The sequence below is a fragment of the Oratosquilla oratoria genome, chromosome 23 (genome assembly GCF_046742065.1).
Source record: "Oratosquilla oratoria isolate Oo_2021 chromosome 23, ASM4674206v1, whole genome shotgun sequence".
Classification (NCBI taxonomy): domain Eukaryota; kingdom Metazoa; phylum Arthropoda; class Malacostraca; order Stomatopoda; family Squillidae; genus Oratosquilla; species Oratosquilla oratoria.
In genome coordinates, this window is record NC_134799.1 from 19,689,876 (window position 1) to 19,715,803 (window position 25,928).

Here is a 25,928-nt window from a genome sequence, read left to right on the forward strand (position 1 = left end):
ACCTCCCTATAGTTTAGTGGTGCCTCCTTACTTCCACCTTTATGAATTGGTAACACATTAGCCCTTTTCCAATCAAGTGGAACTATAACTTCTTTTAATGGACATACAATAAGACTAAATATTGTCCTCCAGTTGTTCCTTACATTCTTTAAGTATCCAGTTTAAGATCCCGTCAGATCTTGAAGCTTTTATCACATCCAATGATACCAAAAGATTGAGCTTTTTCCTCACTTTTAAATTTACATCTTCCAAGCCCTAATTCTTGCTCTCCTTACTTTCCACCAAAAAAATGTTCTCCTTTGCGAAGATCGATTAGAAACTTTCATTCATTATTTTTGTCTGAGGTGACGCCTCCTCAAAGACCCCACCACCCACTATTAGCTTGGTATTACTTCCCTGTCTCAATTTAACATTTATATATGTGTAAAACAATCTCGGTTCATCTTTGCATTTATCTACAACACTCCTTTCAAAATAATTTACTTCCTCCCTGCAGATTCTTGTATATTTATTTCTAGCTTATTTTTATTGTTTATTCTCTTCTCCCTATTTCCCAAGCCATGCCCTTTTTTTCCAATCTCACACTTTTTGTTGAACCATCTAGTTTCTACGTCTTCCCTCTACTAATCTTTGTCGTATGTTTGTTCACTCCCCGGCTGTAAATGTTAAAAAAGTTTTCCCGTTTCCTCATTATTCCTGTGGTATTTATGAAATCCTCCCAGTCTGATTAAAAAAAAAGAAAAGAAAAATCATGCGTAATCTGCCTTCCTAAAATCGAATCTGCCTTGTCTGTGAGATTCATTCCTTGGCACTATTTCCACATCCGCAAGCTGAAATTGAATTGTTACATTAACACTTTTTTTTGTTCCTGTGGAGCAAAGGTAGTTCAAGTATCTGATGATGTCTGACTCGTTGGTTAGTAGCAATCTAATCTTGTGGGAATGCCATATCTTAACCTGGTCACCTTTATCCACTAGGACATTGTGTTCTCCATCACTATACTTAATTGGCCATTCCCCCAGCAGTCTGCCTTGCCACATGCTTCCCATTCCTTCCTCTGGCCTTCTAGCCTATTAGTTTCTCATTTTTCTTGCTCCATGATCTCAAAGTTACTATATCCGTCTGATCTTCATTTGTTTGACCTGGCCTTGTTATATATATATATATATATATATATATATATATATATATATATATATATATATATATATATATATATATATATATATATATATACATACAGTGGTACCTATCTGCGTGACCTTATGTACGCGAAATTTTATTTTCGCGGTCAAATTATAGGGAAAATCTCGTTGCTATTCACGCGGAAATTTTCTATTTGCGCGGGCACATTGGTGTCCATTACTGAAGTCACCATTCACGCGCTGTATTGTCTCTCCTCCCACCATCTTTGTTGTGTGCACGACTGGTCCTTCTTTCGGCGCCTACCCCTTGGTATTGTACTGTTTGTGCCTTTAAAATGGCTCCAAAACAGGTGAGAAGTCCTACTGAAGCTGGTGCTCGTGAGAAAACCATCATCACGAGGGAAGTGATTGCCAAACCTGCTCAAGTTTTACGCGTGTGTAAGCTGGTGAGAGAATTTGGTATGCCTGAGTCAACAATAAGAACAATTCTTTTAAATAAAGATAAAATTCTGTCAGCTAATGTGTCTAAGGGTATAAGGTATGTGAGCACACATAAAAGGGCAGCATTTTTGGACGAGGTGAAAAGATTATTGCTTGTGTGGATACAGGAGAAGCAGCGTAAGAGTGACAGATTGAGTGAGGAAATGATCTGTTCAAGGGCTCGCCAAGTGTATGCCGACCTGCAGCGGCAACAGGCTGGTACCAGTGGCCAGCTTACACCACCTTCACTGCCCTTTCCAGCCAATAGGAGGTAGTTTGAGAAGTTTCGGCAACGTACGGGCATCCACAGAGTGACACGGCGTGGTGAGGCGGCAAGCGCGGACACGGACACAGCTGAGGAGTTTGAGGAGCTGGTGCATCGTGAGGGTTTCCTGCCACAGTAGGTATTTAATTGTGGTGAAACAGGGCTCTTTTGGAAGAGGATGCCTAACAGCAACTACATTACTGCTGAGGAGAAAGCTTTGCCGGGGCATAAGCTTACAGTGATATTGTGTGCTAACGTAAGTGGTCTTTAACATTGATTTTTTTTTATTTATTTTTTTATTAATGGTGCAGGAACATCATAATCATACCTATTTATGTCTGTTTGGTGACGGGCTTCATGATATCAGAGGGAAAAAAGTAGACTTTTTTGAGGTCGGAAACGGATTAATTGAATTGACATTGATTTCAATGGGAAATAGCATTTACATTTACGCGAATTTCTATTTACGCGGAGGCATACAGAACAGATTAATCACGTAGAGGTACCACTGTGTGTGTGTGTGTGTATGTATATATATATATATATATATATATATATATATATATACATATATATATATACATATATACATATATATATACATATACATATATACATATATATACATATATATACATATATACATATATATACATATATACTGTATACATATATATATACATATACATATATATATACATATATATATATATATATATATATATATATATATTCGCATGGTATTTGTCAAGGTTTCATTTTCCCTTCTTAGTTGAGCTTGCTTTTTTTTTTGGGGGGGGGGGGTTCGAGCTTTCGCTATAGATCAAGTAATCTTGATTCATGGATTCATGGAAAGAGTAAACCCCTCAAGCGTTTCAACTCGATCGTGATTTCGCTTACCATCATGGAAGAGTTGCTATCTTTTTCTTCAAGTTTTCCCCAGTACCATTCTCATAACTCACCCTAGTTTGTGGGAAATCTTTGAAAATTGTCATCTATAGTGTAAGAATAACAATAAAGATAACACTTTGTAATGTAAACTAAAATGAATTTTGGTAATATTTTGTTTCCTATGATGACCAACGCCGGAGATGAAAAAAAAATCGCTGTTTTCCCTCCCTGACTCGCTCCGAAAATTGGAACCAGTAATTATGTTTCTTCCCTGAATATTGTCGCTTCCTTCTCTGACCACTCAATTGGCAAATATTTTTATCTGGTATCTTTAAAAGGATAAAGCTGGGCCTCAACCGTCGATTGACGATCAGGGGCGGGCAATCACCAGCCCGCGAAGGCCTAGCATCCGGCCTGTCACCCTGCTTGGCATTGTTATTGCAATCCGACCCGCGGAACTCCCAGCAAAAGGAGAGAAAAATGCAATAAACATTGTTTTCAAATAAATAAATGTAATTATTGATTTATTTCATATTTCGTTGGTAATAGTAGTTGCAGTAGTAGTAGTACGAAAATAAAACACTTATGAAAACAGTAATAAAATGGAGTAGTAGTAGTATGTAGAAATTTAAGCTAGATCAGATTAGCGAAGTACTAGAAAAGCAAAAGTTTACACTAAATTCTGCTCAAATCTTAATAGGGGATTTCAAAATTGCAAACACAAATTTATTTGAATATGAAATGTTAGAATTTGAATGTTTAATTAAATACAGTCAATAAAATAACTTTATTAAGCATGATTGTCTTCTCTGACATACCAAACTGGCTTCACTGGAAGAGATCGAAGGTTCGAGAAAAAATATCTCGGCAGTTGTTGGAAATATTAGATTTAGAAAGTCAAATTTCAACATTATCGTTCTTGAGAATACTCTATCGTCAGCAATCGTCAAATTTCATTCTTCAAATCGAGTTCAAAGTCAGCTGTCATATTCATCACTCGTCAACCGTGTATTATCGAATTCAAGCTTCAAATCCAATTCAAGTCGTCATTTGTCAACTTCTCAAATTTTCACAAACCCTCTGCGTAATACATTGGACGATGTCTTCAGTTTATCGTTCAGGTCGGACAATCATGTAATTAAAACCATGTAATTAAAATCTGCCAAACAACATCCGCTGGCAGATACTGTTTTGGGAACTGCCCCTCATTGCACGGTCTATGATCCTGCCACTACCAGAGCAGCCAGACGCCAGCGGTCAGTGTTCTTTACTTTCACGTTGATATAAGGTACGTAAGCTTTTTGATCAGTACAGATCAATTACAGTTATTTCTTATAAAAAATAAATTACAACTAAAAATATGTAGCTACTAATCAATTATATTTAAATAAATTAGATGACGTACATTTACAATCAATGCACCATTATTCCGCTTATTCATTGTTGATATACCTCATTTTCTTCCTTTTCAGCTCATCATGTCTGCGACACAGCGTGTTAAAAAGAATGAAGTGGACGTTCAACCTTGAGTGGGAGAAGTACTTCTTCATCGAACGCTTTGGACAGGCCCAGTGCCTCATATGCTTGAAGACTGTGGCTGTCCTAAAAGAGTACAACGTGCTCCGCCACTGGGAGACAGAGCACCGATCGTCAAACTTTGCGTCGATGTCTGCCGCCGAGAGGAAGGACGCCATCGTTAGACTATCAGGCAACATGCAGAAACAAAGTTCGCTCTTCCGCAAGTAGAATGCTGAGGCCGAAAATGTGACGCGCACCAGTTATGAAGTCTCCCGCATCCTCGCTCGCCGAATGAGGCCATTCGCGAATGGAGACTTCATCAAGGAATGCCTCTTCGCCGTACGTCTGTCCAGAACAGCGCTCTGCCTTTGAGAGCGTGAGTCTTTCGTCCCGCACCGTTCGTAGTCGCATCGAGGATATGTCCGGACAACGTGCACGACTCACTCAAAATACGCAGATCAAACTTCGTAGCCTTATCCCTCGATCTGGATGAGAGCACCGACACAAAGGACACGGCCCAGCTGGATGTTTTCATCCGCGGCGTCACCGCTGACCTCCTGGTGTCTAAGGAATTCCTCCAGCTTGCCCCACTGCGCGGCACCACCACTGGGCAAGACATCTGCAACGCCGTGCTTCAATGTGTTGATCAGCACTCCCTGGACCTCTCCCGTCTTATGTGCGTGACGACCGATGGTGCCCCGGCGATGGTTGGGGAGAAGAAGGACGCCGCTTCGCTGCTAGTACGCCACTGTGAAGCCGCCGGATACACTCAGCCCATTAACATGATGCAATGTATCATCCACCTAGAGTCCCTGTGTCCCAAGTCTGCCAACCTCATTGATGTCATGTCTGTCGTGGTGAAGGTCGTCAACGAGGTGAACGTGCACTATAACGACCTACTCTACTTATGTGAGGTACGCTGGCTGAGTCGTGGGGCCATGCTGTCTCGTTTGTGCGACCTACAGCAGGAGATTGCCACTTTCCTACGTCAGAAAAACCTTCTCCACGCTGATCAATTCTCTGATCCGCGGTGGCTAGCCCGCCTGGCCCTGCTCACGGACATCACGGCGCACCTGAACGCCCTCAACATGATGCTACAAGGCAGATATTCTCGTGACAGACATGTACGCGCCCATCACTACCTTCGAGGTTAAGCTGCGCTTGTGTGAAACTCCATTGGCTTCTGGTCAGTTTGTGCATTTTTCTCGCCTTACTGCTTGTGCCCCTGACAACGTGGACCTAGACACTTGCGTTAGTGTCGTCACCTCTCTGCGTGAGGAATTTACTTCGTGTTTTGCAGGAGTCAGGGTGCTGGCTGCGGACTTCAAGCTTTTCACTGTTCCCTTTGAGTTCCCCGTGGAAGACGCCCCTGCCTCCCTGCAGATGGAGTTGGTGGAGCTGCAGTGCAACGATGAAATGAAGGTGAAGTTCCGCACCTTTTCTCCGTTACCCTTCTTCCGCGACACCGTCCTCCCTTTTAACAATTTTCAAAAATACATTGCGCATGTTCAACGCATTGTGGCCATGTTCGGCAGCACCTATTTTTGCGAACAGCTCTTCTCCAAAATGAAGTACACGAAGTCTCACCTTCGCTCCCAACTCTCAGACCGCCACCTCAATGACATTCTTTTGTTGTCTACCTCAACCATCGAGCCAGACATGGAAATACTTCTTCATGGCAAACAGCACCGGCAGTCTCATTGATTTATAGGGAGTTCAATGCAATTCTTGTATAATTTATTCATTGTATTTGATGTATTGTACAAAATAGAGTAATTCTGGGGATTTCGTTTTTCACTCCGGCCCGCGGCCTCCTTCCAAAAGTCTCATCTGGCCCTCACTGAAAAGGTTGCCCGCCACTGGACTAAACAGTGATACAATAGTGGGTACCCAGGTTGTGTTGAATGGGAGAAGAATTCTCGTGGATGCCCGAGATGATTTGATACAATGAAAATAGTAAGTACAGAAGAAAAATGGAAGAAAATTGAAACAGGCCAAAGAAGACCACTAGTGATGAAGCAGGGAAACGAAACATAAACATGAGCTTAGTGGCGCAGTAGCAAAACTAAATGTTAACATGAAATTTAAATCCCTGATAGGTTCCAAAGATTTTCAGAGAGTGGTGAAGAAGGGCCTTTTTCTGGATTTACTGGGTACGATAGAAGAAACTTGAGCACAAATATAGACATAGAGAGGGAGATGAAACTTATGAGGATTCACGGAATCAAGAGATTAAAGACATAAAGAAAGCAAATCTTGAAATAAATAAGGAAGTGAATGACTTAAAGCAAATAAGGATGCAAGTGCATTTAAAAAAGAATTGGCTGAAGTAAAATGTGAAAATGAGAGGTTGAAAAATAAAGATACCACTAATAGTGCGACCATAAAAAAGAGATGAATGGACAAATAAAGGCAATGACCAAGAAAACTGGAAGAAATTTAGGAAAGGAAGATTTATAGCAGCCTCAGGAAAGAATGGTAAAAAGATCAAGAAAATTATAACATATCTTTTAAGGAAATGTTCACCAACAAATGCAGGAGAACGCTAAAGATGCAGTCATTCACGTAATCAAAGAAAAAGAAATTTTGGTAAAGGATACAATGGATAAAAAGAAGGGTATAGTAGTATATGGGCTAAAGGAAAAATACAACCTAGTTAGTTCCTTGAGAGGTAAAGAAAAGAAAAAATTAGCAAGAAAAGTTTTGAAAGTAGTACAAGACGAAGATCAAGAAATAGAAAAGAAAATAGAAGTGCATGGAATGGGAAAATATAAAGAAGGAATCGACCCCTAAAGATGAAATTAAGGTCAAAAATGACAGCGGAAGAGATACCAGCACAAATAGAAAAGCTAGCAAAAAGTGCACACTATAAGTATGGATAGGAAGAGACATGAATGACGAGGAAGGAGAAGGAGAGAAGGTATAAAGAAACGAGAAAAGAACGGAGACCGAGAAAAAGAAGTTCTATTGGAGAGTGTTAGACATGAGACTGAGAAAAATGTATATTCAAGAAAAAGAAATCAAAGGAACACAGAACGAGATAGAGAGTGCAGAAAATTAAAAGTGGGTTATGTAGATATAGACAGACTAATTTTAGGATTAAATGAACTAATGATTACCTGTTAGAAGAAAAAACAGATATAATGGGAATTGTGGAGACAAAATTAAGGGATCCAGTATCACCAGTGTTGGACATGGATCATATCTTATAAATAGAGAGCAGAAACAGGGTGGAGGAGTCATGTTCTCGTCTAAGAAAAACTTAAATGAGCCGAAAGTTACAAATGGAGAGTGGAAAAGATCACGATAAGAGTTGAAGATAGTGACATGCAAAACAGAAAGTTTGTGGTGATTTATGTACAACTAAAAACGGGGTTTTGGAGAGAGAAATTATTCTAAAATGTTAGAACGTACAAGGCTTTCACTGAATAAGTTGCTGAAGGATGGAGAAAACTTGGGAGATTTTAACCACAAAATGTGTTCAGAAGAGATGACAGTGAAAGGCGAAGAGGATCGATTGGGAAACGTATTACTTGACATGACTATAGAGCATACAATGATACAATGGGTAAAAGAAAATACCAGATACAGAAATAATAAAGAACCATCGAGACTAGATTTATTAATTATTTACGTCAGAACCTGAAATTGTGAATAAAATTTAATACAAGACACCAATTGGGAAGAATGACCACATAATACCCGAGTTAGAACTAAAGGAGGAAATATGTATAGAGAGAAATGAGAAATAAAGAAAAGGAAGACTAATGTATAGTAAAACGGACTTTGAGAAATTTAGGATTTTTTTTTTTTTTTTTTTTTTTTTTTTTTTTTTTTTTTTTTTTTTTTTAACAAGTTGGGAAGATTTCTACATTGAAGAGACACAAGTGGAAGAAAAAATTGATGATTCTGATGGAAATCTATAATGAAGGAGTAGATAAATATGTACCAAAACAAAAACAAGAAAAGGTGTATATTAAGTGCTGGTTTAACTGAAGGTAGAGCGAAGCAAAAGATTGAAGAGATAAAGCTTGCCAAAGATGACAAAAGAGAAAAAACCTAGGAAATGGCAAATATATGGCAGTCACAGGAATGAATATGTAAAAATACGCAGAAAGGAAAAAATTGTAAAAAAGGACAAAATAGAAAAATGTAAGGATCAACCAAAACTATTCTATAGATATGTGAACGGAAATAGTGAACCTACGCCAAGGGAATATGAAATACACAGAAGATATAGAAAGGGCTGAAATTATGAGCAAACACTTCAAGTCGGTTTTCACCAGAGAAAATATACAGCATTGGTCTGAAGGGCGAGAAGTGAGATCCCCCCCCCCCTCCCATGAGGGAAACAATGATAGCACAAAAAGAAATAATGGACCAAATATCGAACCTTGATGGCAGGGAATCGCACGGCCCGGATGGAATTGCAAACTGGATATTAAAAGAACGTAAAGAACTAATAGACAAAATATATAATATATTAAGTTGTTCACTCAAAGAAGGAAAAATATAAAAAGACTGAAAAAAGACCAACAGCGTACCAATATATAAGTAAGGAAACAAGGAAGACCCAACAAATTACAGACTGGTTTCCCTTTCAAGCACGGCAGCCAAAATTTGTGAACAGGTTATCAAAAATAGGTGGACAAAAAATCTGGAGGAGAACAATATACTAAATTCGAGACAATATGGAATTAAATAGGAAAGATCATGTGTCGCAAATTTTATCTGTTTCAACTCAAGACTATTAGATATAATACAGGAAAGGGATGGATGGGCTGATTGTGTTTTTCTAGACCTACAAAAAGCTTCTGACAAAGTACCACACAAAAAACTATTGAAAAAATTGGAAATCATATGAGGGATACAAGGTAAACTACTAAAATGGATGGAGGATTTCTTGCATGGAAGAAAAATGAGTAGTGCTCAGAGATAAGAGTTCTACTTAGGAAGAGGTGATTAGTGGAGTTTCACAGAGATCAGTAATTGTCTCCAATAATGTCTGCTATTTATGTGAATGACATGAATGTGGGTATGGAATGTTACATGAGTTTCTTTGTAGATAACGCAAAACTGTTGAAGAAAGTGAATACTGAAACGGATTGTAAATCGCTGCAGAGAGTTCTGAACAGGCTTTGGGAATGAAGTCATAAAAGGGAAGTGGACTTCAATATTAAGAAATGTAGCATAATGGAATTTGGAAAAAGTAAAAAAAAAAATAAAAGGATACCAGGGCAATATAAAATCGGTGAAAATGAAGTAAATAAAGTGGGATTTGAAAAAGACCTGGGAGTGATTATCACAAAGGACATGTCCCTTGATAAACATATAAACAAAAGTGCCTGAGAAACCTACAACTTGTGGCATTTACTTACTTGGACGAAGAAGTGGTGAAGAAAATACTAGTCACACTGATAAGACCAAGACTGTAGTACGCAGCGACACTATGGTCACCCAGTACCAAAAAGAATATAGGGAAAATTGAAAGAATCCAAAGAGCAACTACGAAGATGGCCCCCACATTTTTAGAACTGCCATACGACGAGAGATTGTCAAAACTAGAATTATCTACCCTGGAACAAAGAAGAGAAAGAGGAGACTTGTTGACTATCTGTATAATCATGAGAGATATGGAAATCCTTGATGGAGAAAACTTACTAAATTGGGATGCGAAAAATACAAGGGGAAAGGGGAAGAAACTCAAAAAGGAGAGTTATAGAAGAGACCTGAAAAAGAACAGCTTTGCCCATAGTGTGGTAAATATATGAAACAAACTGGACGAGAGGATAGTGTGTACAAAAACCATACACGAATTTAAGAACAATTTAGACACTGCGAGATACAGAAATAGGACAACACGAACGTAGCTTCCCTTCCCGTAAGATACAACTAGGTAAATATAGTTAGGTAAATACTCAGTAATAATGTCACACCCTATTATGAATTCCACCTTTGGACAAAGCTGACCGTACAACTCACTTTTCAAAATTACGAACCCATGGCTGACGCTTATTCTCATTCCATGGCATTTTTCTTGAGGTTAATATACAAAGAGGCGTTAATTCTGAACATCGTGTCAGCTCAGGAAATCTGTATTTGTCTAACAACCCGGACTTAGTTATTTAGAAGATTTTTGTTAAAGCAACAAAAAGATTAAATTCACACAAACCACAAAAAAAAGCCTTCATACTGGTTTCTTGTCGGCGGAGGTGAAGATGGTCTTCGTGATGGTGTCGGGGTCAAAATCCGCCACCAAACGACTGCAAGCACTGCGTAAGGAGTCAGCCTCTGCACGTGACAGGAAATTTGGGATCACAAAATAGCCCTCCTTGTGGAACTGAAAAGAAAGCATGTTTGTGTAAACAAATGGGATCATAAAGTTCTCTCTCTCTCTAGTTTCTCTCTCACTTTATGTATATAAAGTACATATACGGTACACACACACACAGACACACACACACACACACACACACACACACACACATATTATATATATATATATATATATATATATATATATATATATATATATACATATGTATATATTCTTTTTTCAACCACATTAACTTATTACTTTTAATATATATATGTATGTATATATATATATATATATATATACATATATATATATGTATATATATATATGTATATATATGTATATATGTATATATATATATATGTGTGTGTGTGTGTGTGTGTGTGTGTGTGTGTGTGTGTGTGTGTGTGTGTGTGTGTGTGTGTGTGTGTGTGTGTGTCTGCGTGTGTGGCGCAGTTGGTAGAGTTCCCGTATGTCACTACGGAGGTCCGGGTTCCAATCCCACCCAGGGCTGAAATAATTTCAGTATCGCTGCGCTGCACGTTGTTACTCCAACTCACGTGGGCGGGGAGTTGGGGTGTGTGTGCGTGCAAGGTCACAGCATTACCCATAGATAGGTCATATACGAGCTCTGAGCTCTCTTCCGGGAGGGAAATAGATGTCGATCGCGAATCCAACACGTGATCAAAAGACAATGGTGAATTACATGCACACACACACACACACACACACACACACTAATGGGCAGGGGTAATATGGTAACTATGGGGGACTTCAATTGCAAAGAAATTTGTTGGGATAACATGACAATGCGAGGAGGAGACGGCTTGTGGGGTAATGTACTGCTGGACATGACCATGGAATACACAATGACCCAATGGGTCAGCGAAAACACCAGATACAGAAGCAATGAAGAGCCGTCGAAACTAGGTAAATACAACTAGGTAAATACACACACACGACTTGGTGGTGCGGTTGGTAGAGACTCAGACTGTCAGTACGGAGATATTGGCGGTACCTGGTTCGAATCCTGCACAGGGCTGAAATTAGTTCAGTATCGCTGCGCTTCGAGTCGTTACTCCAGCTCTCGTGGGGGGGGGATGCGTGTAAGGTCATAGCATTACCCATAGATCGGACATACGAGCTCTGAGCTCTCTTCCGGGAGGGAAATAGCTGTCGATCACGAGTCCTACACGTGATCCAAAAGACCAAGACCAAGGTGAATCACACACACACACACAAACGCAGGCACACGCACGCACGCACGCATGCACGTCAACATTGGCGCTTTTGGGGAATACATTGAAATTAAGACTTTTCATCAGTCCGACAGTATCAGGATACCTAGTTTGTGTTCAATGGGAAGGGGGGGGGGTGCTCGTGGATGCCCGAGGTAAGCTAATATAGCGAAAATTGGTGAATATTGAAATAAAATGGAAGGAAATGAAAATAGGCGAGATGAGACACCCGGTGGCGGAGCAGCGAAACGAAAGGCAAACAAGAGCATGGAGACCCCACTAGGCATAAGAAAACTATTAGATAACTACGAAGAAAGGCCACTTTCAGGTTTTCGATATGAAAGAGGTAACTTGAGTAGAATTATGGACATAGAGAGTGAAATAAAAGCTTTGATAGAATTTGTCCCAAGGGTCAGACATCAACATGATGTCTATTTCAAAGACAATGCTGAAACAATTCAGGAATTGTATGTCCTTAAAAATATAATTAGTTGAGGTAAAACGTGAAAATGAGGTATTGAAAAGCAAAGATACCGCAAATAGTACGAACATAAAAAAGTGAATGAACAAATGAAAGTAGTGCCCGAAAAAATTGTAGGAAGTATACGAGGAAAAAACATTACAACTCAAGAAACAATGGAAAGATCACGAAAAGGATAAGGTATCTTTTAAAGAAATTATTCAGCAACAAATGCAAGAGACACTAAGGAAACAGTCATTCATGTAATCAAAGAAAAGGAAAATTTGGTGAGAGATACAGTAGACAAAAAAAGGGTATAGTAATATTTGGTCTAAAAAACATAGATTCGTGAGAGAAAAAGAAGAGAAAGATTCAGTAATAAATGTTTTCAGAGTAATACAAGATAAAGAGCAAGAATTAGAAAAGGAAAAAGAGGAAGTGCATAGAATAGGAAGGTGTGTAGAAGGAAATCGACCCCTAAAGATCAAACTAAGGTCACAAAATTATTATTTGTCTGTTTATTATTTGCTTATTATTAATTATTATTTATCTGTCAATTTATTATTATTTACTATTACCTGTTTGTTTATTATTTAACTTAACCTATTTTTATCTTATCTATAATTATCTATATTATTATAGTTTTTATTCATTTACTTATTTATCATTATTATAATTTTTTCGCATCCGAAAGGTCTCCTGCCGGCGTGCTCCTCCTTTGTAATCTTTTGTAAGAACAAGTTGGGTAATACTGAACACTACAGATATGAATGGATAAAGAGATATGAGCCTTGAGGAAAGAGAGAGAAGACATTAAGAAGCATAGCTAAAGAATAAAATGAGAAAAGAACGGAGACCGGGAAAAGCTCTTTTGGAGTGTGTTAGACAGGAGACAGAAAATGGCATATTCAAGAAAATGAAATGAAAGGAACCAAGAAAGAGATGAAAAGTGCAGAAAATTAAATGTGGCTTATACTAATATAAATGGTTTAACTTTAAGATTACATGAGCTTCATGATTACTTATCAGAAGCAAACCAGACGTAATGACCATTGTAGAGACAAAATTAAGGTGTCCACTATCACTTAACAGAGTTCGAAATGGATTACTGGCTTAGAAATAGAGGAAAAACAGGGTGGAGTCATGTTCTTGACTAAGAATAATTTAAATGTGACGAAAGTTACAAATGGAGGGAACAGTGTGGAAATGATCATGATAAGAGTTGAAAATAAAGACATGAAAAAGAGAGTGTTTGTGGTGATCTGTGTACAATCAAAAACGGGTTCTTGGAGAGAGATATTATTCTTAAATGTTTAGAAGATACAAGGATTTCATTAAATGGGGTGCTAAAAGATGAAGAAAACGTGGTACTTATGGGAAATTTTAACTGCAAAGAAATCTGTTGGGAAGAGATGACGGTGAAAGGTGGAGAGGAATTACAGGGAAATGTATTACTTGATATGACTATGGAATATACATTGACACAATGGGTAAAGGAAAACACCAGATATAGAAATGATGGAGAACCGTCAAGACTGGTGTAGGGATAGAAAGTTTATATTATCTTTCATTCTATGCGTATTTTGAGATGTACGTGACTTAGAAGCTTTTTGCTATGGCTTTTCGAGTGGGAAGCCCCGCCCAGAGCTTGACATCATTAACCTTGTTCGTAGGTCGCTATTGGGCCTTATGATATATCAGGAGCGAAGGGGAAAAATTCCCGCCTTGAAGGTTCAGGATTCTGTTCAATCGGCATTTTGGGGGGAGATTTCATTACCTCACTTCACAGTTGTAGAGGGTAATAGCGAGCCTCACTCCTAAATAATTAAAACATAGCCGGATGCCCCCTGAGGCATTCGAACACTAGGCTGGGTATCTGGGTACGTATGAACTTGCGGCATCACTGCTGAGTAGCCACCGTTCTGATTACAGGTATGTAGCAGACATAGTCATGGAATGAAAGATAGAAGTGGACATATTTGAACTGTATCTGTAATATTTGAAATATTGCGGAGAAGCCGCCGTTCTGATAACAGAGAACGAAGAAGCTAGGGGGGAGTTTACAATTACACACAGAGTTTTGTAGGGTGATGTGACCAGTAGCGTCCTCTTATGACAACCAGTTAGTGGATTATGTGTTTGTAAGTAGCCGTTGGGGAGACGGAAAGACTGTTAAGTATTCAAAGTGAGTGATAAAATCGGTAACCTGGTGAAGACTAGATAGAATTTGCGTATCTTAGTAATTGTAAGTGGCCGGACGTTTGGCAGCGTAGTAGACCACAGCCGGAGTTATAAGACGCCTCGCTTTGATTTGGAGATATTAATACATATATATATATATATATATATATATATATATATATATATATATATATATATATATGTATATGTATATATATATATGTATATATATATATATATATGTATATATATATATATATGTATATATATATATATATAATATATGTGTGTGTGTGTGTGTGTGTATTCACTCTCACTTGGTCTTTGGATCACGTGTTGGACTCGTGATCGACAGCTATTTCCCTCCTGGAAGAGAGCTCAGAACTCGTAGGTCCGATCTATGGGTAATGCTATGACCTTGCACACACACACACACACCCAACTCCCCGCCCACGAGTCAGAGTAACGACCCGAAACGCAGCGGTACCGAAATAATTTCGGCCCTGGGCAGGATTCGAACCCAGAACTACGGGCCACTATGGTGGCAGTTCAGCGCTCTACCAACTGCGCCACCGAGTCGTGTGTATGTGTGTGTGTGTGTGTGTGTGTGTGTGTAATTTGAGTTATACAGTAAAACCCCTTGTATCCGGCACCAATGGGGCCGAAGACGTACCGGATACGAGAAAATGCCGGATACGGGAAGGGATATTTAAAAAAATACATTTATTTACATTGTTCTTTTACTTATTAATAGATCTTAATTCGCTTTAATAATAAACACATCCACATATCTATATATTATAAATTCTATCAGTATAGAGTAAATCCAATCAATATACATCAGTTATAATCATCACAGCATCACCAGTTATCTAATTCATCATCTGATAATTTTACGACGGAGTTGTGAATGGCCGCGTTCAGTGTTGGTGGCTTAGAGGGTGCATTCACCTCTACACTCGAGTTTTCTTTCACTAAACTTTTTGTACCAACTTTCATAAAATATATGATGTCTCTGCTTAGAATTTTTTCCTCTTTGTTTGTGCACTGTTCTGCAAATTTCACAAACACCGCTAGACCCTTCGCTGCATCCTTCCACGACACTTTCATCTCAGGGTCGTCTTCTTCACTATCTGCCTCTGTCATTTTCGCGTGTTCATCGGGAAGTGATTGTAAAATTTCATCATCACTAAGTGAGAATGTTGCTGCTCGGTCACTGTCCATATCTACACACACTTGTATCGCTTCGTCACTAATGCAAAGTTTAGCGCGATAACCCATCTTTCAATTCTTTCACCACCGATTCTTTCTTGCCGATGGAAAACCCTCAAAATTTTTATTCCCTTCCTGATCTTCAAACATTATTTGCGGATATGATTTTCTCTAACATCGCATTAGAGTTTGTTGTTTTTCATCCTCCCAAGCTAGCGATTCCATAAAAATAGCATCTTTACATTAAGCCCACGTTGGAATTCGGAAATGCTACCGTCCTCAAAATAAACTAGTTTGCGCATAGAACTTTTCCGATAATTCTTTTTTAAGTTTTGAATCACTCCTTGATCCATGGGCTGGATCACACTTGTTACGTTCGGCGGTAAATACACAATAAAAATGTTTCCATTGCTCAGTTCCTCAGCTTTATTGTTGTCGAGTAGGAGAATAAATTTGCTGTCCTCTAGAAGTCTTTTTTTTTTTTTTTTTTTCACTGATGGGAAAAACACATGCTTGAGCCAGTTCATGAATGTTTCTGAGTCCATCCATGGGTTATTTTGTGGGCGATAATCCACTGGCAAGTATATTAGATTTTTAAAACAACGTGGCTTCCGGTATTTTCTAACGACACACAATTTGACTTTATGGGTCCCTGCCATGTTCGTACACAGTAACACCGTCAGTCTATCCTTGCTTTGTTTGAATCTTTTGGTGGTTTCCTCTGCTTCACTGGCTAGTGTAGATGTCGGTAAACAGTGGTAGAACAGGCCGGTCTCGTCAACGTTGTAGATCTGTTCCGATTTCAGATCGTCCTCGGCAACCAATTTTGCAAACCTATGACAGAAAGGAGGAAAGAAAAGTTAAAATATATATATATATATATATATATATATATATATGTGTATATAAATGCACTATGCATCCGTGTATGCGAGAAATAAATTGAGATATGAGATGCGAATCTTTACCATGTAGGCACAGGTTAATTAACGTACCTGTCTATAAACTCCTCTGCAAAAGGTGAATCAGCAGATTTTGCTTCCCCAAACACATCAAGACGACGTATTCTATGGCGATTCTTGAATATTTAAAGTCATCCATCTGAGAACTGGCACGATTCTCCAATTGACATCCTTTCAGCAAAATCTTTGGCTTTTTCTTGCAGCGTTGGGCCTAATATAGCTACACCTCCAGACTTTTTAAGACAAAACCACTCGTACAACACTTTGTCCAGCATTTCCACACGTTTATGTTGTAGCGTGTGGCGATTTTCTCCAGCTTCAGGCGTGTCACTCAACTTCGCAAACTCTCTTAGTTTTTTGGATTGGGCCTTGATATCGTAAATGGTAGACGACCCAATGCCGTATTCTTCCTTTAGTATTTTTCTATTTTCGCCTTTCTTCAATCTTCTACATATATCCACCTTCTGCTTAAGTGAAAGCACCACACTTTCCTCTTCTCAACTTTGGGTATGATAAAATAGAGTTGGCTAACATGTGCACGGAGGTGGCTAACACGTGGCGGGAGAAGTGAATGGGACTGAGAAGCCCTGGTGGCGGCGAGAGCAACTACAACCACGCGCAGGGATTTTAAACACACGCGGGATTTTTTTTTTTTTTTTTTTTTTTTTTTTTTTTTTTTTTTTTTTTTTTTTTTTTTTTTTTTTTTTTGTTTTTTTTTGTTTTTTTTTGTATACGTCTATCTTTATCACAATTTTTCGATTTTCGTGAAAAATATGCCGGTTATTTGAAGTGCCGGATACAAGAAGGCCGGATACCAGGGCTTTTACTGTATTAGGAAAAACCCAAAGAGGATTTGTGATTATTATGTGATTTGAGCGAGTGAAACCTTGTTGCTGTGGGCATAAGAGTCGACGCCCTAGGATCGGCGAACGTAGAAGGGAGCGAGAGGTACATACTCCTAGGGACACCCGTGAAGTTGTAGCTTGGGACCTATATGATTATCATTTCTTTATTTGTGTTAATATTAGGGAATTAGACCCACCAGTGAAGTGAATACAGCTAAGGTAAAGAAATTAATTAAAAACTTGGATAAAAGGGTATTTTTCCAGTCACCCAATGTGATAATACTGCCTGTGACCAAGTGTGGCGAAAAGAATCCCAAGGCCTCGAAAAAGCGGGGGGAACTCGTGCACAATCATCTTATCGAGCAGGAGAGGTGGTGGCAGCAATCCTTCTTATTTTTCACACTGATAAAACCAAGACTGGTGTACATAGCGACACTGTGGTCACCCAGTACCTAAAAGAATATAAGGAAAATTGAAAGAATCTACAGAGCACTTTCAGAACTGTCATACGAAGAGAGATTATCAAAACTAGAGTAACCAACCCTGGAACAAAGAAGAGAAAGAGGAGACATGTTGACCATCTATACAATCATGAGAGGTACGGAAGTCCTTGATTGAGAAGTGTTACTAAATTGGGATACGAGAAATACAAGTGGACATGAAAAGAAACTCAAAAAGGACAGTTATAGAAGAGACCTGAAAAAGAATAGTTTTCCCCACAGAGTGGTGAAAATATGGAACGAATTGGGCGAAATGATAGTGTGTGCAAAAGCCATACACGAATTTAAAAACAATTTAGTTACTGTGAGATACAGAGACAGGACACCACAAACATAGCTCCCCTTCCCGTAAGATATAACTAGGTAAACGTGCGCACACACACACACACACACACACACACACACACACACACACACACACACACACACACACACACACACACATACACACAAATATATATATATATATATATATATATATATATATATATATATATATATATATAAATATATATGTAGTGTCACAAGGAGTTGTTGCTAAAAAAAAAAAAAAAAAAAAAAAAAAAAAAACTTCTCTTAGACCCACTGGAACCAAATGTAGCTTTCACTTTCAAACACTCACCCTAGCACACAGCAGTATAAGGTTGTTTGATGTGGTAAAAATAAGATGACTTTATAATGATCAAGACCCTGTTTATGTTGGGAACCATCTCAGCTGAATAGCAAAGTAAGTCCTGTTTCTAATAACAAATATATACAATATACAGAAATATGATTTTCAAGATATCATTCTAAAAGCATATACAAAAAGAAAAGATAATATCATTCTCTTATTTTCCTTGAGTAAAAGATTATGTAAAGCAGTTTTCTTGTTACTGCTCTATTACTTTTGTCTTTATGGTTAAATTGGGGGCGATTGATAAATACGAGGAAAAGGGATGCAATCTCTGAAAGATAATGGTTACCTCTGATAAGTGACTTGGGTTTCCGCATTTTACTTCGTGTTTTTGCTTCATTATATGAAATGAAACAAATCTAACTAGAAATTAAGGGGCTAATTGACAGAATGGATTTTACAAATCAAGTTCTTAATGGGTAGGGTCAGGGGCCTCCCATTATATTTGCATTTATTTATCAAAGGCTTCTTCCCCTTTATAAGGGAAGTGGCCACCCATTCATAACAATTCTCTACTCACACCATTCTCTTGTCTTCGCCCTTCCCTGATCAACAGAGATTCTCCTTTTACTCAAGGCTCCCTTCACCCCATCCATCCATTTAATTTTCGGTCTTCCCCTCAAATTCAGTCCATCTATCTCTGCCTCCCATACTCTTTTTGCTAGTTTTTCCTCAATCTTTACAATTTCTATGACTACACTTCTTCCTGATCCCCTTGTGGTGTGTGTGCGGGAGAAAGAGGGGAAAATTATGCCACCATGCTTTCATTTGAGTTATAAAAAGTGATTAAAGGGTACGGTGTGAGGGGACGAGATCTTCCATTCCGCATTTTTCTCCTTCATAAGGTGAAAACTTCAGAGGTTCTGGGAGGATCAATGTTCGTAGATGTGATTCAGATTAAAGTGAAAGAGAAAAATTTGTTGAATGTTGGATAGAAGTGAAGAGAAAGGCAGAGAAATATGTAAAGGATGCAGACGGACAGATGTTGATAGAAGTAAAGACGAATAAAGCATTTCAAGATTTTTTTTAAATGCAGAGGAGGTTTGGGAGGGGTTGATTGTGGAAGTGGGAAATGCTGGGAAAAGATTTGTGATAGAAGAAGAAAATGGCAAGACCATAGGATACGATTAGATACAAAGAGCATTAAAGTTGATGAAAGCTGGCAATAATTTCGTGTTAGATGGGAGTTACATGGAGTATCTGACAAAGGGAGGAACAGTTACAATTGATTGGCTGGTGAGGTTGTTTAATGTGAGCCTGAGGGGAATGTGCCAAACGACTGGAGGAGCGCATGTATAGCTCCACTCTACAAAGGAAAGGACAAATGTTGATGCCAAGATTTCAGAGGGATCTGAGTGTAATTGTAAAGGTATTACAGGAGTGCATCAATCAAGAGGATTAGCAGGGGAAGAGATTAATTAACTGGGAAGAACGGTGTGGATTTATGAAAGTAAGAGAATGGGTAGCAGCACCGCGCTTAAGATAGTTGTGACAGCCCGGCATCGCGCACGACAGTTATGGCAGAGATGGAAAAGTTGCTATACACGTGGTTGGAAGATAATATGTAAAGAAATGTGAAAGGGACGTTGGAAGCAGTGCAAAGTAAGGATAAAAGTTAATTTCGCACGTTCAAAGAACGTGCAAATGAAGAATACGCTTCACATGAATTCATAGCGAGAGCTGGGCGGTTTCATCGCTTTCGAGAGCGTTACCAGGTTTACCACGTGTTGTCGAAAGGTGAGGCTGCTATCAGTGATGCGCCTGCAGCTAAAGCATTTGTGGAAGAGTTTGATCAATCAAAAAGGGATGAAGAATATTTACGTACTTACGACTACGTCTAGCAGATGCCTATTATGAGTTTACAAATAAGAATACTCTGATAAGTATTTTCTTTCTTTAACCTACCATATCATAACAACTAAGCAACTGAAAACAATGCTGTATACAACTGTAGGAGAGAAGCCAAACGGAGAGTATGGGATCCAATGTATTTAATGTTTCGCCCAACAGGGCTTCTTCAGAAATAGCATAGCGGACAAACATCTGACTCCTTATATAACCCAAGCTTACGGGGAGAAACTAACAAGAAACTGGTGTAAACGCAATTTGCTTAAATTGCTTGTTACTTTGTTATTAAAATTGCTAAAGGTTTATTTATTGTAAAAAAAAAATCCATTGTTTTGATTTATATTATCAATGAGATATAAAAGCAGATTCAAAACATCTACGTTTCATAGTATGGTTTTCATATTCAATAATCTTAGAATTATTCCAGTCAGCATTGTGGCCTGTATCGTATCTATGTCTAACAATGGCATTATTCATATTGTAAGTTTTCATATCATATCTATGTTCCGATTTTCTTTTATCAACACCACGGAAACAGATGCAGACCTTTTTACAATCTAAACATGACACACAGTAAACATCTGCTTGACGAGCATTTTCCCTATTATTTCGGCTTTTTATAAGATTGCTAACTGAGGTGTTTCGTTTACAAATACTGAGCAAAAATAGTTGTTTGAAATATCACACATTCTTTCATTTGAATATTCAAGTCGACCATCAGTAGATAATAGTGGGCCAATGTGATCTCTAATAACCTTTTTATCTCTAATGTAACTATAGAATTTTTGGGGATTCTCTTTAGACTTACTAGCGATATTCATTTAATATTATCGTTTTCATTTTTTGTTGCCTTTTTTAAATCTCTCTGTATTATTACATAACTTTGATAGTCATTAGGTGCACCCGAGCACTTGTATTTATAAGCCTGCCTCTTTTTAGCAATACTTTTTTCAGTTTCTTTGTCAAGCCATTTTGGGCGAGCCTGATTTAGGGGACGTCTGTCCTTAAACGGGAGGGAAGTATGAATCTTCTTAGTAAGCGTATTTTGAAATATTTCCCACATCTGATCTACAGATTTCCTTTAATTTTGCCTCCCAATCTGTAAGCTGAAGCTCCTGACGTAGTCCTATGAACTGAGCTTTAATAAAATCGGTTATTATAGATTTACAAGTATCTGTTCTAATTTTTTTAACGGTTTGAATCCAAGTTGTGATCGCTATTTGTAATAGTTTGACCAACTTTTACATCGGTTATCATGCTTTCGCGGCTAGTGATCAATAGATTGAGTACATTTCAATGTCTTTTGGGCTCTTTTACATGCTCAACTAATTGTCACCGAGAGAATATATCAAAGGACTACCTAAATGGCCATGTTCAAGGGTCATCCAATCTGTCAGTAAAATTTAAATTACCCATTATCAATAAGTCCCGGTTAAAGAAACTAGACAGTTCTTGAAACAGGTTGTCGTCTGCTAATGATAATGTTTTTGGCCTATGTATTACACCTACATTTATTTTTCGTCCATTTGTACGGGTTAATTCTACCCACAAACTATCATATGCATGCTGTTTCACTTTCTTTAAGACAGGTATGGACATTGAGCGTCCTGGAAGGTGCTTATAGGTGAGTGTATCATTTTTTTTTTTTTTTTCAATTTCTCTGGTGAACTTATATATACTTACCCGTTCCAATAGAATATACTTCCCCACTAAATTGTTTCAGTAACATATGTTACGTGAAGTAACTATTTTTGTGTTATATATGAACATGACTTCTATGCAGGAAATGAAAGAATTGAGTCTTGGTAAAAAACTTGGTAAAATTATATCTTATCTCATTCTTTTTTTTTTTTTTTTTTTTTTTTTTTTTTTTTTTTAATAGTGAAAATTTGCTGTGAAATTCTGGTGGGATAAATGAAACAAAATTGTAAGGTGGATTATTATTATTATTATTATTATTATTATTATTATTATTATTATTATTATTATTATTATTATTATATATATATATATATATTTTTTTTTTTTTTTTTTTTTTAAGCAGATTAAAATATGACTTCTCTCCTTTACAATGCCACAATTGGTGCGAGTCTTGGACCCTCACAATCAAAACAATAAGTAAAATTCAAGCTGCAGAAATGAGAGTACTGCGTATCATCAAGGGTGTTACTAGAAGAGATAGAATGAGAAACGAAGACATCCGGAAGGAACTATATATCGACAGCATCTTAGTCTTTGTGGAAAGAGCACAGCTACGTTGGTATAGACATGTCATGAAAATGGAAGATAATAGAACACCAAAGCGATTGCTGAACTGGCGTCCCAAGAGTAGACGAGCACCAGGAAGACCACGGAAAAGGTGGTGTGACAACATCAATGAAGCGCTTAGGAATAGAGGATCCTCTCTGCAACAACAAGTACTACAAGAGAGACGGTATGATGACCACATTGACTGGAGGAGGCTGACGCAGACTGACATGTCTACATAGACCTACCAGGCGGATGGTGAGAAATGTGAGCAGCTTTATTATTTAAAAGGACTGCAACACATTTTAAGTACTCCGACCTCATAATCATTCTTGACACGGTCTGTCGTTCTTTAACTCGCTTGTTAAGGTATAATTCTAGTAGTGTGTATGATTGTCCAAGAAGAGGAACCAAACATCCTTCTTCATAGCCATCATTGTAATCAAGAACAGATTTGGCAACAGCACATTCCAGCATGTTCGTCTTCTACATTTCCTTGCCATCTCCACTTTTTTTTCTTCAATAAGCTCTTCTTCACCCCTCCCATGGTTACAGCTGGACAAATAAGTACAAAAAATTGGCTAGATAGCGTGCGTGACTAGCAGGCTGGGGAGCGACGTGCTCCTATCTCAAGCTTTCATAACATGCTGAGAGACGCTGAGGTGCATTGCTGGCTATGTAAGATGGGAAGGGTTGCCAGATATCTCCATAAACATAAGTAAACAAAATAGATTCTTTTGAAATGTTTACCTTAAATTCGTTCATGTGGCAGAAATTTTCGAGTGATCGCCCTCTAGGCTTCCTTAACGTACAACAGAACACCCCCACCTTTCTTGTGGTTTCTATCCTGATGAAAGTGTTTATATCCCGCAATATTAAATTCAGCTTCAAACTCTCCATCATTTAACCATGTCTCGCTTATTCCTATGCACGCTTTTGACATACGCCTGAATTCTTGGAATTTGTTCCTGATACTACGAGCATCAAAGTGCTGGGTTTATGGAACTCGTAGTTATTTCTTTTTGACGCGTTTTGAGTTTCAACATCATGCCTTACATTATAATTTTGTTCTTTATTGGCACCTTGCTCTATATTGACATTTGGTCCTTCACTGACATTCAGTGCTTCATGGACATTTGCCCAATCACGTACATCTGGTCTCTCACGATCACCCGATCTCTTATGTACACCTTACCCCCCTCCGTCACCGCGTCCTCCATCGGCCACCTGCCGTTCATTGATATTCTGTCCGGCATCACTTCCTGAAATGATATTCTGTCCTCCATTGACATTATATCCTACCGTAATATTTTGTCCTCCACTACTATTACATCCAATCGTGATATTTTGTCCACTATCATTACATCCCATCGTAGTATTATGTCCTTTGACATTACATATTTCGTCCTCTACCGACATTATACCCTAAAAGGATATTTTGTCCTATACTGACATATTGCTCGACATTTTTGCTATGCCCAACTCTATTTCCCCAATACACTCTATTTTCTCTTCCCTTTGAGTTTCTACCCCCCAAAAAAGGAACCAGTTCATTACAAACTCCCATAATGAGGTTTGTAAGAACATCTTTGCCTCTGCAAGTAAGGTGGGTCCCATCAGAAGCATAAAGGTCATGACGCTTGGAAAAGAGATACCAAGAATCAAGAAAGTGGTATCCCAGTTGCGTGCACAATTGTGATATCCTCTCATTGATCCCTATGGGTCTACTGTCCCAACACGAGCCTGCGTAGATCCTTGGAAGGATCCCACAGACTACGTGACGGTTCCCACGCTCCATCTCCTGAAGGAGGACCTTGTATTTCCGAACAAGTTCCTCTGATATTACCCTACCCACATCGTTACTTCCCGTATGAACAATCGTAACCGTGTTCGTCCGCCTTTGCTCCCTGATGGTCTGGGTACAATCGGCGATTCCACGGCCCGGTTGACATACAAGTTAGCAACGTCGTTTAGTCTTCGTAGTGTAAACAATATGGGTTTCCCCGGCCACGCCAAGGGGCTGAAGTTAAACTCGATAAAGTATAGTAGAGCTTTTGTTTGAGAAAAGAAAGAGTACGAGATTTGATATAAAGGTGGTGCTGCGCCAAGGTATTTGTTCAATGTGTACATGGATGAAGTGGTAAGGAAGGTAATTGGAAGAGTGACAGTCGGGGGCCTGAAGGCAGTAATTGAGAATGGAAGGAAGTGGAAGGTGAGCCAGTTGTGTTTGAGGATGACCCTGCACCTGTTCCTGGGTCAGAGGAGAGTCTGGAATAGCTAAGGACAAGGTTTGGGAGGGTATGTGAGAAGATATGACTAAGTAAATGTGGACAAAAACAAGGTGACGAAATAGACAAGGGATGAGGGTGGAGATAGAAGTAATTTTTAAAGTACGAGTAGATAGGCTGGAGAATGTAAAGATCTTAAATTTTTTGTGGATTTGTGGAGCAGATAACCGGGGAGTTGGGCGAAAGTAATTATATGATAAAGTAAGCAAATGTCAGGGGGAAAATGATAGTCATGAGAAATGGGTATCTGGGGATAAGCGCAAAGAGAACACGGCACTAAGGGGTTATTGTACCCATAATACTATACAAAAGATGTGTCCTGACATGGTGTTTAAGAAGTATGATGGAGGTTACAAGAATAGGTAGAGTGAGAAACGAGGTGAGGCGTAGAACGGAGGTGGGAAGAGAGCTGATAGATAGGGATGATTAAAGAATATTGGGATCGTTTGGTCAAGTGAAAAGGATGGGTGATGGAAGACTAGCAACAGAACGTGGAAGACACAGGTGGACTGAGTGCTCTTGAGGGGAAGACCGATAATGGAACGGATGGATGGGGTGAATGAGGCCTTCAGTACAAGTAGAATATCTGCCGAACAGGGAAGGAAGTGGACAAAACATAGGTATGAGTGGAGGTTGGGTGTGAATGGATGTGAGATTTACGCGGCCCGAAAATATTTCGTATTGTCTGTTCTGTAAAATTTTGAGTAGATGAGGGGGAAGGTCATTATGTAATGAAGCAATGGGGCAAACCAACTTCGGCTGTCGCGCCCCCCTATAGAGGTACTGAGTCTTCTTGTATTGCTTTGGACCCAAGTAGTCGGCGCGAACAGGGATGACCCTTCATTCATTTAGC

The 25,928-nt window shown here is 38.7% G+C and overlaps 2 protein-coding genes across 2 annotated transcripts in view; both read right to left on the minus strand.

Moving 5' to 3' along the window:
• Nucleotides 1-25,928, minus strand: part of LOC143038005 (phytanoyl-CoA dioxygenase domain-containing protein 1-like) — a 74,172-nt gene that overhangs the window by 41,864 nt on the left and 6,380 nt on the right. The window contains exon 3 of the mRNA XM_076206824.1: nt 10,493-10,639. Within this exon, the coding sequence (XP_076062939.1) occupies nt 10,493-10,639 (147 nt within the window). The remainder of the gene's footprint in view (nt 1-10,492; nt 10,640-25,928) is intronic.
• LOC143037679 (uncharacterized) lies at nt 15,129-18,407 on the minus strand. Its single transcript, XM_076206211.1, has 2 exons — nt 16,705-18,407; nt 15,129-16,543 (listed from the first exon to the last, which is right to left on the minus strand). The coding sequence occupies exon 2, from the start codon at nt 15,776-15,778 to the stop codon at nt 15,359-15,361; it is 420 nt and encodes a 139-aa protein (XP_076062326.1). The 5' UTR covers nt 15,779-16,543; nt 16,705-18,407; the 3' UTR covers nt 15,129-15,358.